The sequence below is a fragment of the Struthio camelus genome, chromosome 15 (genome assembly GCF_040807025.1).
Source record: "Struthio camelus isolate bStrCam1 chromosome 15, bStrCam1.hap1, whole genome shotgun sequence".
In the NCBI taxonomy this organism is placed as follows: Eukaryota; Metazoa; Chordata; class Aves; order Struthioniformes; family Struthionidae; genus Struthio; species Struthio camelus.
Window position 1 is genome coordinate 18,129,873 of NC_090956.1, and position 15,814 is coordinate 18,145,686.

General features: G+C 40.1%; 1 protein-coding gene across 8 annotated transcripts in view; it reads left to right on the forward strand.

The window, feature by feature from the left end:
• The window catches only part of CLUAP1 (clusterin associated protein 1), a 94,072-nt gene that overhangs the window by 62,026 nt on the left and 16,232 nt on the right, over nucleotides 1-15,814 (forward strand). For all 8 annotated transcript variants that reach the window (XM_068908797.1, XM_068908793.1, XM_068908794.1 and 5 more), the window contains exon 9: nucleotides 6,719-6,791. In XM_068908797.1, coding sequence (XP_068764898.1) covers nucleotides 6,719-6,791 — 73 coding nt within the window. The remainder of the gene's footprint in view (nucleotides 1-6,718; nucleotides 6,792-15,814) is intronic.

Sequence of the window (15,814 nt, forward strand, 5' to 3'; positions counted from 1 at the left end):
AAGTATTACAGAGCAGTAGGATTACCAATATTCTCCAGCAAATCATCAGAAAAAAAGACAGAAAGAAATATTGTTTTCCCTTACTAAGATGAAAAGGTGTACATATATAGAGATGTCTGGAGAGATTTCTGAGGTTTGGAGGATGTCTGAGGTATGAGCAGAAGAAACAGCTTAGGAAAAAAAGGCAAGGTTGGCACCTGAACAAAAAAAGTCAGCTATCCCCAGTTGTTGTCCTGTCCTTCTTTTACATTTATCATCTTCCTGTTTTTTCCCATTTATTTTCCTTTTCTTTCTTCTCAGTGGTGACCGTGCTGTCTGGCCAGCTGGCTCCAGTACACAAATTCTTCCTATTCAAAATCCTGTCAGCCTTTTCTCCACAACTTTCTCAACAAATTTTTGAGTAACATAAAAATATTTAGATGTTTTAAATGATCAAATACTGCACCATTTTTTACGGGTTTTTCCTATTTTGGAGCCTATTGAAATTTGCTGCTTTACAGTCTAAAGGGGCAGAGACTCTTCTTCAGTTTCATGATTTCAGTAACTTGATTTTATTGTTTAAAACAACACTCGACAGCATTAGTTATATCATAAAACATTGGCAATCCAGAAATTGTATGGCTTATTCAAGTCGTGGTTCACTTGCGCAAAGTCAAACGATGTTTTCAACTGCTGGAGGATATTCTACGTGTTGGCATATTGGCCTCTTTTTTTGTTGTTCTCGTTTGTTTTAACAAAGAACACTGCACATAGTTGTGTGTAGTTTGCATATAGTTGTAATTGCATGTTGTTTAATAACCATCCTCTTCAAGAAATTGTAGTGCAAATTAAATAAAAAGCTGATAAATGAACAATCATTTCTCAGGCTACACATTTATATAGCTTTCTGTTAAAAGATTTTCAAAGCTGACTCCCATTCACCCTGCCTTAGAAACATGCATATGAGGTTTTACTCGTCTATGGAGTGATAGGTTAGTTTATGTTAAAGCATTTTGCTAAACAGCGATGTATTTTGTCTCGTTCCTGTTTTTCAAAGGCTTTCACTCTCAGATACAAGCTGTAAAGCCATTTGCTTTGCCACTTACAGTAGATTGAGATACAGGATAATATCTGTATTGCTCTCATTTAAATTCTGTTCTATGAAAAGCATACATGTCTTGAAATAATACATTCAAAGTTCTGCAGAAGACAGGTAAAATGCTTGCTGAGTTGGACAGACTTGAAGTTGGCATGGAAAGGGCTAAGTGGATTGTAAATGCAGGAGAAGTTTGTTTATTTAAAAAGCTCTTTTTTGTCCTGGTAGGTCAAGAAAATGATTTTTTTATTTCCTGTTAGTTTTGATTATATAGAGACCCGTTGTTTAAATGTCACAAGATAAGGTGCCTGCTATGGAAAACTGGTAACGTAACAGTAACTAATGTGAGTAGAACGCTTGTAGGGTTAAGACCTGGATGAATTATGAGCAATCAAAACCAGTTCCAACTTGATATCAAGAAGCTCTTTCACTTCAAGACAATTGGTCATCAGAACAGATTGCCCACTAAGGTTTTAGAGATTTTTAAGACCCAGCTTGTTAAAGCACTGAGCAATATGGTCGGATCCCAAAGCTGATCCTGCTAGGAGCAGGAGGTTGAACTAGGGGCTTCCTGAGGTCCCAAGCTTAGAGCCTGAGTTATTCTTTGATTCTAAGTGCCAGATAACACAAATTCCTGCAGCGCTGCACATTTCACTAGGCTGTCTGCACTGAGTTTGTAAAATGGTCAGATTGACTACTTTTGAAAGAGCGGACTTTGTCAGTGCACTACAAAAAAAATGCACGTTCTGTGAGGCAGAAGATGTAAAGTCCCATCTCAATGGAGATGGGCCTGCCTCTGAAGCAGGGGTTGCAGCCCCAGAACTTCTGGGTTCTCTGGTGTCCTGAAAGGCCTGGGACCTCGTTCTGATGGGGTGCGCTGGCACTGGTTTTGTGTTAATTGGCACTGTGTTAATTGTGTTAACTTGACGCTGTGGTTCCGCAGCTGGTGCTGCCACTGGATTCGGCGCGAGTTAGCTTTTAGAGTAAGATGTGTGAGGCATTTTGCCTGCAGCGTTTCAGTCTTGTTTATTTACTGGATAGACTGAACGTAAATATTGGCTGCTGCTCTTGTGCCTCCTGAGGCATTCAGTCCGTTCCTCATGGGCGCTTCGCGAGGGCAAAGCCAGATTTGTTGCTGCGTGGAGCTGTCACTCTGCACAGCAAACGTGCCTCTTGGCCACTGTGGAGCGCTCTTCTGTTGAAGTCCTTTGTACCACGTTACTTTATAGGTTGAAAAAGCAGCTGTGCCATTACGTTTGTCACGTTCTCAGCTTTTCTCCCTTGTCACATTTCAAAAGCGCTGCGTCACGTAAGAGCGGCCAACTGAAAAGCATCGCTGATTAGCCTGGTCTTGTTTTTGCTGAGCTGAAAATTAAATACACATGCATGACATAAATAATTTCTGCCAAGATCATGTATAGTATGAGGAATAGCGTTTACAGCGAAGGTGGAAGGAAACCCGGTCAGGCCAAAAATACAGGCGTATGATTACAGTCATTGAAAGTGGCAGGGAGAAAGAGAGTATCTGCAGCTACCACCGACTCAGCTGTTTAAAAAAAATGTATTTGCTTTTAAAACCATAACGCTCAACCAATGGAACTGTTGCAATTTTGTCACTAACTTCACCAGAACTAGAGCTCATCTGCATAGCTGAGGTCAGCCTTTTGAAGCAGTTTTTTCCTGCAGTGTACGGTAAGCTGTAGGCTGTGGTTTGGCAGCACGGCTGAACTGAGCTGAAGGGACAGCGTGGTACGCTCTCATCGGTTCCCTCGGGCTTTTGTTTGACCCTGCATCGAGCTGTTCAAGAACCTAAACCAGCAGAAAGTCAACACAAGAAACACTAGTGAACACTGCTCTGCCTGTTTAGCTCGCTGAGCAGAGGCATCCTGAAAGGCAAATCTCTTCAGTGGCAAGGCCTAGAAAGGCACTGCTGTGCGTAGATCCCGTGTGCTGCTTCACTTTCAAACCTTCTTCTCCTCTAGGTTGCGTCATTGCTGGGTAGAAGTTAACAATTATGCTGGCCCCTTCGGTGTGTTCCACTTTCCCCAGCAAAGTCTTTTGTGAATACGCAGTCACCTCTTCAGTACCTAGGGGACAAAATCAGTAATGAGGTTGAAAGCCAAAGGGCAGGGATTCTTCCTTGTGGAGAGTGTGATTTGGGACCACAGGCTCAATCGATCTCATGAATGCTGTAGAAGAACAACTAGGGGTTTCTGGAAACTGGAGAGCTCTGCTTAGTCTTGCTATAGGATGTGCAGTGAGTTTAATTTAAATAAATATGTTTTGTGAACAAGGAAGCAGTGATTCTTGCTCTATAGGTGGGAGTAACTAAGCCTTTGAGAAGAGGAATATGAAATATATTAGTATGTTGAGTTTGTGCTAAACTTGAGATTCTCTCCTCACATTCATGGTCCTCCCCTTGGAGTGTGCCGGATTAGAATACAGAAGTAAGGACCTGTAGGCCTTGAATCACAGGCAATGAAAACTGGTACTCAAAAGCATGGAATCCCAATAGTCCAGTGATTTCGGTAGTTTCTGTTATTGCTAGTTGCTGTTGGAGTATCTTGTATGCAGTATGACTTTGCATTTTGACCTTCTGCTTTACAGCCCTAGGTTTTGTGTGGCAGACACTTTCTGTGGTTGTCTGAAGTAGATTTTGGATCAGAATTTACTCCTTGTGTGGGCATGAGAGAGGCACTGACCTTTGTTTCTCACCAGGACAGCAGGTACAGGTTTTGTATCTGCCTGATCTTGGGGAACAGGCACAGCTCCTGCTAAGTGTTCTTCTGCAGTCTGCAGCTCATCTCTCATGGAACAGCATGAAATCGGGGCAACCGCTACTATAATTACCCAAAGAATCAGCCTTATCAGTGAGCAGTTCCCACGATATGAGGGTGTATTTGCCTTTGGGTTGTGTAGCTTTTGGCCTCCATTTCTACAGCTTCTTTTTCCTACAGTTTAGGCAAATCCAGAGCTCTTTGCTCATGCTTCTTTAATTATTGCATGTATTACATGAACAACTGCAGCAAGATGCTGGTAAGTGAGCTTTGTTAGGATCTTTGAAACAGGGTGCACCTTGATCAGAAAGCTCTTGGACAGGATGGCCAGTCTGTCTGAGGGGTGCTGTTGGGAATCCCCTCTGCAAGCATGCTCCAAGGCCTCTTCATCTGGGTCAGTTGAAATTCCTGGAGATGCCTGTGCTGCCAGCTTTTGTCAGTACCAGAGGTGGCAGTGTATGTGACTGGCCTCCCTAACTGGGCAAAATTTTAATAAAAACTTTGCCTGCAGTCACCGCGCTTTGGTTACATTCAAAACTGTGTTTGATTAAACACAACAATATAGAAACTATGATCTTTTCTCTGGAAACAAGTTATAAGAGTTCATTTAGACGCCTGCATGCATGCCACACGTTAATGAAGGTGCTGATCCCCATTGCCTATGTTACTGCTGACCTTGCTTGTTAATTCTGCTAAATATAGGATTAGACATAAATTGTGACAGTTTACCATTCCACTAATTAAATCTAACCACCAAACTCAAGCAACACAAAAAGAAAAGAAGTATTTATTCAGTACTTATTTCAAATATTGACAAATGTGGAACTTGAATCATCTCCCCTTACTACTTGTAAACAACTTTTCTGTAAGCTTTTTCAGCATGAGTTTTGGCTCCCAAGACAAATGTTTATGCCACTTAGTCCAGAAGTAATGCATCATGCAAGCCAGTCCCCAGGCCTCTGACCCCAGCAATTTCCTTGTGCGCTGAGTAGGGCTTGTGATTTCCCTCCTGGTGGGAGGGATTTTCTTTCCCAGCTAGTGCACTGCTGTTGTGCATAAAGATGCATGTTTCCATCTGAAAGTGTAGAAAAGATTGCCTATGATTCAGCCAAAGCATAACCCTTTCCAGACTTTCTTCTCATCTCTTTCCCTCTGTCCAACATGTATTTCAGTTGGAGCCCTTGTTTCCTTTCCACAAATGCACAGTTTATATAGAGCGATGACCCATTGTTGGCCTGTCAGAGCAACTGTTGTTTTATTATTTTTAATTGTATACTTGTTTGTTATCTTGCTAGTTGTGTATGGTTCTGCTTAAAAAAATTAAAGGCCCAGAAGAAAAATCTACTTTCAATCCACAGTGTCCCCATCTGCTTGTCTTGCTTGGCTGGAATTGTAGGATACTAAAAATCAAGAGTATTTTGAGCAAATTAGTGGATAAATTCTTCAATTAGTTGTTTGCCATATGTTCTGTCTTAATCTTATTGTATGCATTTGTGTCTTATCCAGTCTGTCTGCTTATCCACATCTAGTCTGCTTTCACCATTAACACTGTGCTAATTTAAACTTACTGTTATTAAAAAATACATTTTCCTGCCTGCTGCCCCTGGCATGGGGAGCACTAGTCCCTACAATTCCGTCTCTTAATATCTTGGCTAGATTTTAGTCCTAACTGGTTGGAGAACTTCGTGAACCCAGTGCAACACCTTCCAGAATTGCTTGGGGGCGCTTAGCAATCGAGTAGTACCTTTAGTGTCCTTGTTTGTGATGCTCTGCAAGTGCATACATCCTAGAAGACCAAAATTGCTCTCATCCGTTATTGTTTATGGCAGCGGGCATGTTTTCTTCCTAATCTGTTATGCTGGAATGGAAACATCTGTCTGTCTTAACTGCCGATGCCCCTGCTACCATCAGCCTGACTCCTTCCCTCTGAGCTTTTCATCAGGCTCCTAAATACAAAATAATACTTGCCACTTCTGCACCTTTCCTGTCTAAGAGACGCACATCTTACTCAAGTTATCTCTGCCAGATTTAGATTTTATAAGTCTCTATAGGCTTCTTTGTAAGGGTTTCCATTTTCACTGGAATTCGTTTGAATGAGTTGAGAATTGTTGTGATTTGCTTCTCTTACTCAGTACAGCAACCGCTGTTCTACCTACCTGTTTCCATTTGCTCTTAACCCCCTTTATGTCGTGACTGTATCATAACTGATACAATATACAATAGTATTGTACATACAATAGTACAACATACGATAGTGTTTCTCAGCCTATTTTTATCTAAAGGCCTGCTACATTTAATAAAGGAAATCAACAAACTATTTTGCACAGGGTTGCTATAGTGGTTTGCTTTTACACCCAAATACAATTTTGGCTATACGTCTAATGCATAACGAGTGGGCTTTTTCCTCCCACTTTGTTTGCATGTGTGGAAATGTATGAATTTGTTCTGTTTTAGTTTATGTATTATGAAGTAGCAGTCATTTCAAAACCACTTCTGGGGTTTAATGGAGTTTAAAACAACTACCAAAGTCTGCTTTCCACAGGAAGTCCTCTTCATTCTGTAATGGCAATAATTCTCTGTGGGATGAAGACAGCTGAACCCGTTTTCAATGAGATGAGTGAGGTTTCAGCCACTGGGAATACAGTTGATTTTCTGGGTATATTCTTTATATCCTGACCTTATGGGCGAAGTACACGGGAGCACCCATGCTTCAGTTAAGACCTTTTTTCTAAGGCATTTTCAGTGCTGAAATTTTCCATTCTCACTCTGCCTGTGAGTGCCCTTAACTGCTGTAGGACTATCCAAATAGCCACTCGACTGGGCAATGTGGCAGCTTTTCTGATTCGGTTGTTTTCACCTCTTACAGGAAGCAGCCAACAGACTCCATCTTATGCAGAACAGGCTGAAGGAGGAGGAGCAGCACCTACTTAAGAGTGGAGGTAAGTTGCATTTCTTCACTGCTTGTACTAGTAGAAAGATTGTTAAGCACTAGCTACGCTATGTATAAGTATCCACTTAAAAGCCTGAAGCTGAGCGGAGATGGGTCATAAACAGATAGAGTCAATAGACTGTATTGGGAAACGTGGAATGATAATGACTTGAAAAGTATAGCTGTGAAATTAGTAACCTAACTGCTGTGAAACGCTCTGCATCTTGCAAATTTTACCTGCAGTGCGGAGGGGTGAAAGCACTCACTAAACATACTATATGCAATTGCAGTGAGCAGATTTAGCCTTCATTTTGCGATTATCCAAGCCTGCAAGGACTAGCTGTGGACACTGCAATTGTCCCAGCACAATGGAATTGCTCATGAAAGGTTGGTGTGCTAACAAATTTGGCTGGAAGATTTCACCCAGCAAAATGCTTGTGTGTAGGTGAGTAGTCTCACTGGTTTATGAGGCCGCTCGACTGCCTCATGTTGTATGCCTTGCAAAACTGGAGTACAACTCTTGTTCTCAGTAGTTTGCCTGCTACGTCTGTGCCCTGGAGTTTAGTTTTGTGTACAGGTGAATTTTTTGTGATATGTGTATCAGGTCATAACTTTCACAGATGAAAAAACTGTCAGTTTGAAATCCTCTTTAATATCAATAATCTTCAAAGAGCGGGCCGTGTTTGCCTGCTTGCTTTTACTTGATTTTAGGGTAACTACAAAATGTGACAGCAATTAAAATTTGGGGGTTTTTTTCCTTTTTTTCTAAACTTACTTTTAATTGATTTGAGTTCTAGCTGAGGATCCGAAGAGAATAGTCACCTCTTGAGATTTTGCAGAAAGCTCACAACTCAGATTTTTCTCCTTTTGAGTAAAGTGTCAGCAGAACTTCCTCATTAATTACCGTGTGAATTTAGTATTGCAATATGTGCATTTTTATATGGTTAAAAAAAATAGAGAAGGATTAATTCTCAGGATCAGAGAGAGTGTATGAAAGCTGAAATTGACTAAGGACATGAAAGTTACACGTGACTGTTTCAATTTGCTGGCAGATGTTCTCTGAGCTAGCTCGTGAAAGAGAACTCACTTGTTTCTGCCCTTCTTTAATCTCATCTCTCTACGGCAGTGCAGTGAAAAGTGAAAAAGTTTTAGCTGAAATATGCAGGCTGTTTAGTATGAATCACAGGAACGTGAAATTGTTTCAAGAATTGTCTTGAATGAGAAAGTCCGTGGCCCGCTATCTGTCAGCGGCCAGGGTAGGTATAAGTTCAGAAGGGGAAGAACATTCATGACCAATAGTTAGCAGCACGAAGTATAGTGTGAACATTTCCTGATCTGCTTTCACCTTGTCAATAGATTTTTCACTTGAAAAATTATTCAGTGTTTTTGCATCTGTGAAATACTTGAATCTAAAGGTACCTTAGGAACACATGATTGTGACTGTTAATGACGTAGAGAATATTACCATAGTACATCATTATTCAAGTATTTAACTGTCAAAATTAGTGTTTATTCTAGTGATAAGAGCACCAGGATCCTGGTTTCAGTGTTAGCTGATTGTCCTATAGCCTTGGGCAAATCCAGTCATCTTTCTGAGCCTTTCTTTGCCTGTCGTTGTCTGCATACAGCTTTGAAGTCTGTGGGGCTGCAGAAGGATAACTGAGAGAATAATTTGACTCTTGGAAGCTGTTTCCCCAGGCGTGAGCTTGGAACACGGCTTCATTACGGGATGCTGTAAGGTTAATTTATTGAGTTTGTAAAGCTGTCTGAGACTGCAATTTGCTCTTAGATAATGATCAGGTACCAGCCTTTGCTTTCCCTTTAGACCAGACCGCACTCTCCTCCTCTCATTATTAGTTAAACGATGCCCTTTATACAATTCAAAACCAAGAGATGTGTTTTGGTAAGAAAATGCAGAGGTTAAATGTCTTAAATGACATGATGCCATATTAGTGGTATGTTTACGGAAGGGTTAGCCTAACTCTAGGATCCTGGTCACAAGAAAAAGCACATGCTACACACAAGGGGGAAATAAAGAAACAGCAGCAGAATCAGTGCAGCTAAAAAAAAAAAAAAAAACTTAACAGCTTTGCCTGGCCAAAACACCCTAGAGGTTAATTGTTGTGAAATTCATGCTTGAAATAGAAAGCATGACAAGGGATGGAGTTTCTGCAGTCGAGGCTTCCGAAGAGCCCTACAACCTTGCTCTGGCAATCAGTGATTTTATCAGCCTGTACTGTAAGCATCATATATATTCTGAGGAAATGGTGTAAACTGGAACAGGCATGAACACTTAAACCTTATTTTACCCGTATTCGGAGCTTGTCTGCCATATCCTCGTTCTAAGCTGGGACGTGCCATTTTAATGAGACAGACGCGCAGAAGATAGACAAGGGCTTTTCCTCACCATCAGAAAGATCCTTCTAAAGTAAGTTTTAGAAGAAAAATGCTTAGTCCACTTACATTTTTAAGTAATCCCACACCTACGAAGCAAAGTGCTTTTATCATAAGTAGACATCTGAATTAAGTTTGTTTAAAAAACAAAACAAAAACCAAAAAAAACCCCACCATCCAACCACAACATAAACCAACAGCTGTCTGGGCCTTTAAGCCAACAAATATATTAATGCCTGGTCACAGAGCTGTGAAAGTAGGCTCTGCAATCCCTTGGTCTTGCCTATTTAATGGACTGTGGAGTTGAAGGGATTAGCTTCTTTCCCGTGCAGCTTCACTCAGTGGAAAGCGGGTAAGCTGGCCTGGTGTCTCCTAACATCCTAAGACTCTCCACGTGAATCTTCAAGGTCCCCGAGTGGTGCTGTTAGCTTTGTTGGAATAGATTCCTTGTTTTCTGGCACAAAGGTGTTTCCAGATAGTGGGCCAGTGCCTCCTGCAAGGGAAAGGAAATAGTTCTCTGCGTCCTGTTACACTTTGTCCCGAGAACTGCAAACCACTTAATGAGGCTCTTCCAACAGCATGAACAGAATCTGCTGATACATTTGTTACCATTAACTGATAAAAGCGTTCCTCCTGTCCCCGTAATCACTCTTACCTTTGCATGCCTTCTAATTGATGCATTTCTCTTGCTGTCTGAATCCTTTGACCTTTTCTACTGCTAATTTGGTAAGAAGCAGTGGCAAATTAACAGTTCATTTCTCTGCAGTGAAAGTTGCAGGAGTTCTAGACAGCTCTCAGTTTAGTTTCGGGCTGAACTAACTCCAGAGAAACCTAAATCATAGCCTATGTTATTTGAAAATGTGTTGTGGAAGGTAGGTTAAATTGTGCAGGTCTATATTAGGAATATAGAAAACCTCTAGATAAGTCCTAATACTCGCACTAAAGATTTCTGCAAATTTTATGCAACAGCCTGGTTCTTTTCTTTTGCTGGAGGACATTGCAAATCGTCTCTTATTTCTCACAGAGCATCTCCATAAGACTAAGGCACTAAAAAAAAAAAAAAACTAATTTATGTGAAAAAGCATTCTTAAATTATGTGAAGATGTTGAACTTAGTGCTAAAAGCCTGATCTGTTTCTTATCTGCATGATGAAAATACATGCAATTGAGTATTTGCAGCAGTCCAAAAAATGTTTTTCATGATGAGTGATAAGAAAATTGCTGATATCTTTTGTAATCTTTATTTCGTATAAGATGCTGTTAGAGAAACCAATATACGATACGGTGCTTTTCATACAGTGTGGTGTTTTTTCACACACTATGCTGTCCTTGTAGCACATCCAAGGTTGGTGCAAAGAAACAAATGCCAACTGTCAGGAACGCAGGGCTTCGTTTAGTTGTGGAAAACAGAATAATGACTCTTAAAATATTATATTGGCTACTGCTCAGATGACCACTGTGAAGACTATTGGTAGAACTGTTGTCAGACATAGATACATGAAGAGCTGCTCTGGTGACGGTTTGGTGTGGAAGGAGGGGGCTAGGAAGGTCACTGACCACAGCAGAAATCCAGGATTTATTTCTTCTGGTTCATCCATGGTTGAAAAATCATATTTGCTGAAGGAAAATAGGAACACATGAGAAGTAGTCTAGCCTAAAAGACATTTTTAGCAGACTAATCCACTTATTTCATTTACAGATTTTTGTTTCTTTCTATTTTTTTGTGTCCATTTAAAAGCAGAATATAACAAATAAAGTAAAAAACTTTAAAAAAAAAAATTGGTTTTGAAAATATAAAAATAAACCCTTTAAACTTTCAGAATATTTCCTTTATTTCTTTTGACCAAAGCTATGCTCAGGATTAGATTTCAACTTCCAAAACATTTGCTGTACAGTTACATTTTTTTTTTCCAATGAATATACCACTTTCTGCAAAAACTGAGCCGAGCTTCACTTAGGTAAATCTGAAAGACTAAAGATGTACTCACAGGTCTGTCAGTACAGTCAGGTTTGTCAGCCCTGCATAGTCTTGCTTGGTCTGTAAAATGAATAACTATTCACGTTCCACAGGGTTATGAATTTACAGTAGTTCCACATTGTTCAGCAAAATTCAGGTCCCAGCAAGATTAACTGATGCTGCTGCAGAGCTTGAATTCTGCACAATGCACACCCAAAACGGTTTTTTGGCGAGTTCTACTTTCTCTTTTTGGACAGGCAAGTGAAACGTGCTTAACTTTATCGTCTTGCTCGATAAGCAGAGCAAATAGATGTGCTTGGGATGGCAGATCACATGATGCTTGCAGTTTGGTGTCGTCCTGACTCTGGAATTGGTGCTTTGAAGTCTGATAGTCGATAACCAAAAAGCCATATTGCAACAGTTGTGACATTTGGCGTGTAGTAATAAGTCGCTGGGTAATTTCCATGAGGGAGGGAAGCCTGGATAGCTTTGCTTATGCTCGGCTCCCTCGCCAGCAGGATGCTAAGACCATCTATCTTTTTGTACCAGACACTTGGAATTGGTCCACAAGTCTTGTGTGTTGCTTGCTAAATAATTGCAAATTTATGTTTTCATTTAGTAGTGCTTTGATGGATTTTTGGCTTTTAAAGCCGTTAGAAACTGTTATGGTCACTGAGTATGACCTCTTCTGTAAAGTGGGCCAAAAAATATCTTACCTACTCATTCCTGTGCCAAGACTATAAATCCCAGTCTAAATGGAGCTTGTCATTAACAATTATTTTTAATGATTTCAAGTGACAGAGACCTACTACTTCCTCAGGCAGTGGTTAATTATCCTTACTGTTAAAAATGTGAGATTTAGATACTGCAGCAATAGGCCATTTTAAAATAACCAAGAGAGATAAGAAAATGCACTTAGATGTAACTCTGCGACATACTAGTTGGTGTTTGTTAGTATGTTACTGTCCAGTTTTAGTTTATTAAGGTCTAGACACGCATACTTTCTGCTGAAGTTAGTAGGAGCTGCAGGGGCTTGGAGCTCGGTCACTAGCTCTTGGTACAGTGATGAATTTTTCTCAGATCGGATGAGGGAGCTTAGCTTTGTGCTACGGGCAAGGAATGTTCCCCACAGAATTTTCCTGTCTATTTTAAAGCATTTCTTTTCATTCAAATCGCAGAGCTGCGAACAGGTAAGTATTCGGGTTGACACACATGGCTGGTTTCTCTGACACAAGACATGAATATGAGTTTTGGTAGAATTGAGGCTGAGACTTTCAAATGAGAATTGAGCTCTACTCTCCCTTAGCTCACATTAAAAAAATCCCAATCTACTCATTTTTTTTCCCCTGTTCTAAAATTTCCTTCTATTATTAAACACATTTTATTTTTGGATCAAATGGCTGTCAGATACCCACTTGATTTTCTTACAGTGTTATTTCACCAAAATCAACATCTTACTGAATCCAGTAATTGCTGTGGAGTCAGTGCTCTTGTTTTCAAAACAGTGGTTTTTTATTATGAAATTATATGCTAAACAACATTTATATTTAATTCTAAAGCTTATTAATAAACTGTGCACCTTATGCTCATTATCTTCACCCCAGTACCTTCTTATTTTACAGTTGCATACATTTACTTGAATATTTATGCAAACAAACAAAACGGTAATGAAATCACTGTACATTATTAAATCATGCTGATTTTCTTTCAAGCATTGCAAACTACCTGAAATGAAATCATTATCAATATTAGTCGGTCTAAGTATCTTCCCCTTTTCTCTTTGGAAGCGACAGATGTGCTTTGGAAACAAATAAAATCTTTGGAGAGCAGCGTTTTCCAACTATGACTTTTTGTTAACACTGGTTTAATTGAAACTAATATGGTTGATTAAAGTTTAGGGAGTGAAAATGCTGAAATGTACGGAGAGAGAAATCTAAAATCCCGTGTCCAGGTATATTCTTTCTCAAGTAGTTTCATACTTTGCCAGTGATCTCAGTGCATGAGACTAAATCACAACAGTAGGGAAAGGGGCCAAATGCAGTTTAAAGAGTCTCTCTGTTGATTACCTTTTTATAGTAAAAATGCAAGGTTTAGTAAACAGACCAGGATTAAGCTCTAGAAAGCTGTCAGCATTGGCTTAAATTTGGGCACATGGATTGCTGAATTGCAGTTTATTGTTAAAAGTCAAATAATCTTCATGTAAACCCATGCAAATCTCATAAGCCAAGTGTGTTCTGTACTTCATGTACCAGTATGTGTGAATTTGGAGTAGTATGCTTTATCGTATTCTTTGCTTTATGCTGATGCTAAGAGAAATCTGCATTTTCTCTATAAAGTGTATGCCTTAGCTCGCTGGAATGGATGCATTGTAGTTTCTATTATGCAGTAATACACAGCAAACGATTGTGACTTCTCCTAGGGCAGCAGGTAGTTTCCCTCTATGCATTGCTAAATGAAACTTCCTGAATTGTCATCTTTTCATGAATAACAAGAGTATTTTGCTGAAAATTGGACACAGTGGATGTATACAATGAGAAATGTAGGATGCCAGAACCCTTAGTCCCCTAGATAAGAAGGGTCACACAGAGCATTAGACTAGTGTGCCGTTTAATCCCATTAAGCAGCCTGTACTCAGCTTGTCTTTATCTTGTATGTTTAAATAAATTGTCAGCACTATGCTCTGCTTCTGCATCCTTGGTATTTTAGCCTAGCACAATTCTGCTCTGCTGGTGATAACTCCGACTGTATACCAGGCAGAGCTGGGGCTGGTGATAGCAGCTCCAGAGCCATCCATCAGAGTGCTGGGTCAGAGCAGGATGTTTGTTTATTTTTTTTTTAATAAGTGAAAATGCGCTAGATTTCTTTCCAAATGGTGTATAGGAGACTCGGTCACAGATTTTGTTGTTGCTGAATTTGCATTTGCAGTTCCCATTTTTCCGTTCCTCCAGCTTGCTTTCACTATAGCAGCAGGCTTATGCTTCATATCAGACTATGTGCATCAGAGTTCTAGCCAGACTGTTTAATGAAAATCCTAACTCTTGTCGAACACTCATAACAAGAATTGTTTCAGAGTCGCACCTCGGAAGGAAAAATGATGTATTATGTTTATGTGCTGCTAATCTGCCTGGTGAATCTTCCTTCATTTTTATTGAAGAGTAATCCAAGATTTTTAAAGGCATAAATGAAAGGTAGCTGTTCAGTTGCTATCGGCCTTTGTTCTCTCCAAAGAGAGAATGAGTCCCTCCTATCCCAAGGCACAGGATCTTACAGCAAGTCCCACTTTCCAATAGAAAAATGCTATGAGGAATTATATGATGACATGAGCTTCCTTTTAGCAAGTGGAAACGGGTCACAAATGGCTGGAGTGCCAAGGAGTGCGCTACAGGGAGTTGGAAGATATTAAGGAGGCCACAGAGGAAGATGAGTATTTCAGAAAGAACTTTTCCAAGTACGTCGGAAGGAGGGTGGTAGATTCGTTCCTGGGTGTGTGGATTTTTTTTTCTTCCTAGCCATGCTTTTTCCTAAGGGAATTATATATATTTTACACATTATTATCTGAGTGTCTGCTGCCACAAGCAGTTAAAAAAAAAAAAATGTTTCCAGAAAAGTGAAATATAAAATTAAAGCCCCATGTTGTAACAGCAGTGACCCTACCCAGAGGAGAATCACATCACTGCACCTCTTTCTGGGTGAATGCTGTAAACCTACCTACACCCGAAGTGGTGTTAACTGGATTTGTCGCTTTGGATTATCAGCAGAGAGCACTGGTTCCATTAGTCTGCATCTCAGCTGGCAGCTCGTGCTCAGGAGGTCCCCGTGAAAAGGATAAAGTGCTAATGGGAATGAAACTGAAATGGTTTGGCAAAGGAATCGTATCAGCCCTCTGCCATATCATCAGCCCTGGCCAGTGATGCTGGTAGCAGCTGTACCACATTTGACAAAACCTGAAAAGGAGGAATTGTGCTCAATAACAAACAAACAAAATAGTCCAAAATAAGCAAGACAGCATTTTGTTTGTAGCCTGAAAACCATTGCAGATCAGGCAGTCTTGTTCTTTAGCATATAGAACGTGAACCAAAGTCCTTTATGTAGGCTACACATTGCTCTTCCCAAGGTGTTTGCCTGGGCAAGGACTAAACAAAATCCGGCTTTCCTGAATAGCAGCTAAATGGAAACAGTATTCAGGTCACACAGCAGTAAGTGATTCTTTCACTTACCAAAGAATAAACTGCAATACAAGTAACAGTGCTGGCTGCGATTTCTATGAGCCTCATAATCTTACTAGGATATCAAATACGTCCCTTGCTATAATGTTTTGTCATTAACTTAATATTGCAATGAAAAAAAGATTATGGAAAAATGTCTAGTATTTGTACATTGTCTAATAACTAAATATTGCAAAGATATATCAGCTCATTACTAATCATAAATAAAAGTGGTTATTTCCATTTTCAGCGCAGATGTGTGTAATTACATGAGCCTTAGAAAGGATTGCTTGTTCTCCCTAAATAATTAACTGGTATTGTAGCTGCACAGGGTGATGACCTAACACCGGAGTCTGGTTGGGTTTGACGCAGGGCTGTTGGTTCCACAGGCTCATGTAGATGTGCGATACACAGCAGTCCTTGCCAGGGCGACAGCTCTGAGCTGTAAGGTCAGCAGGCATAGAGGGGCTCATTGCTA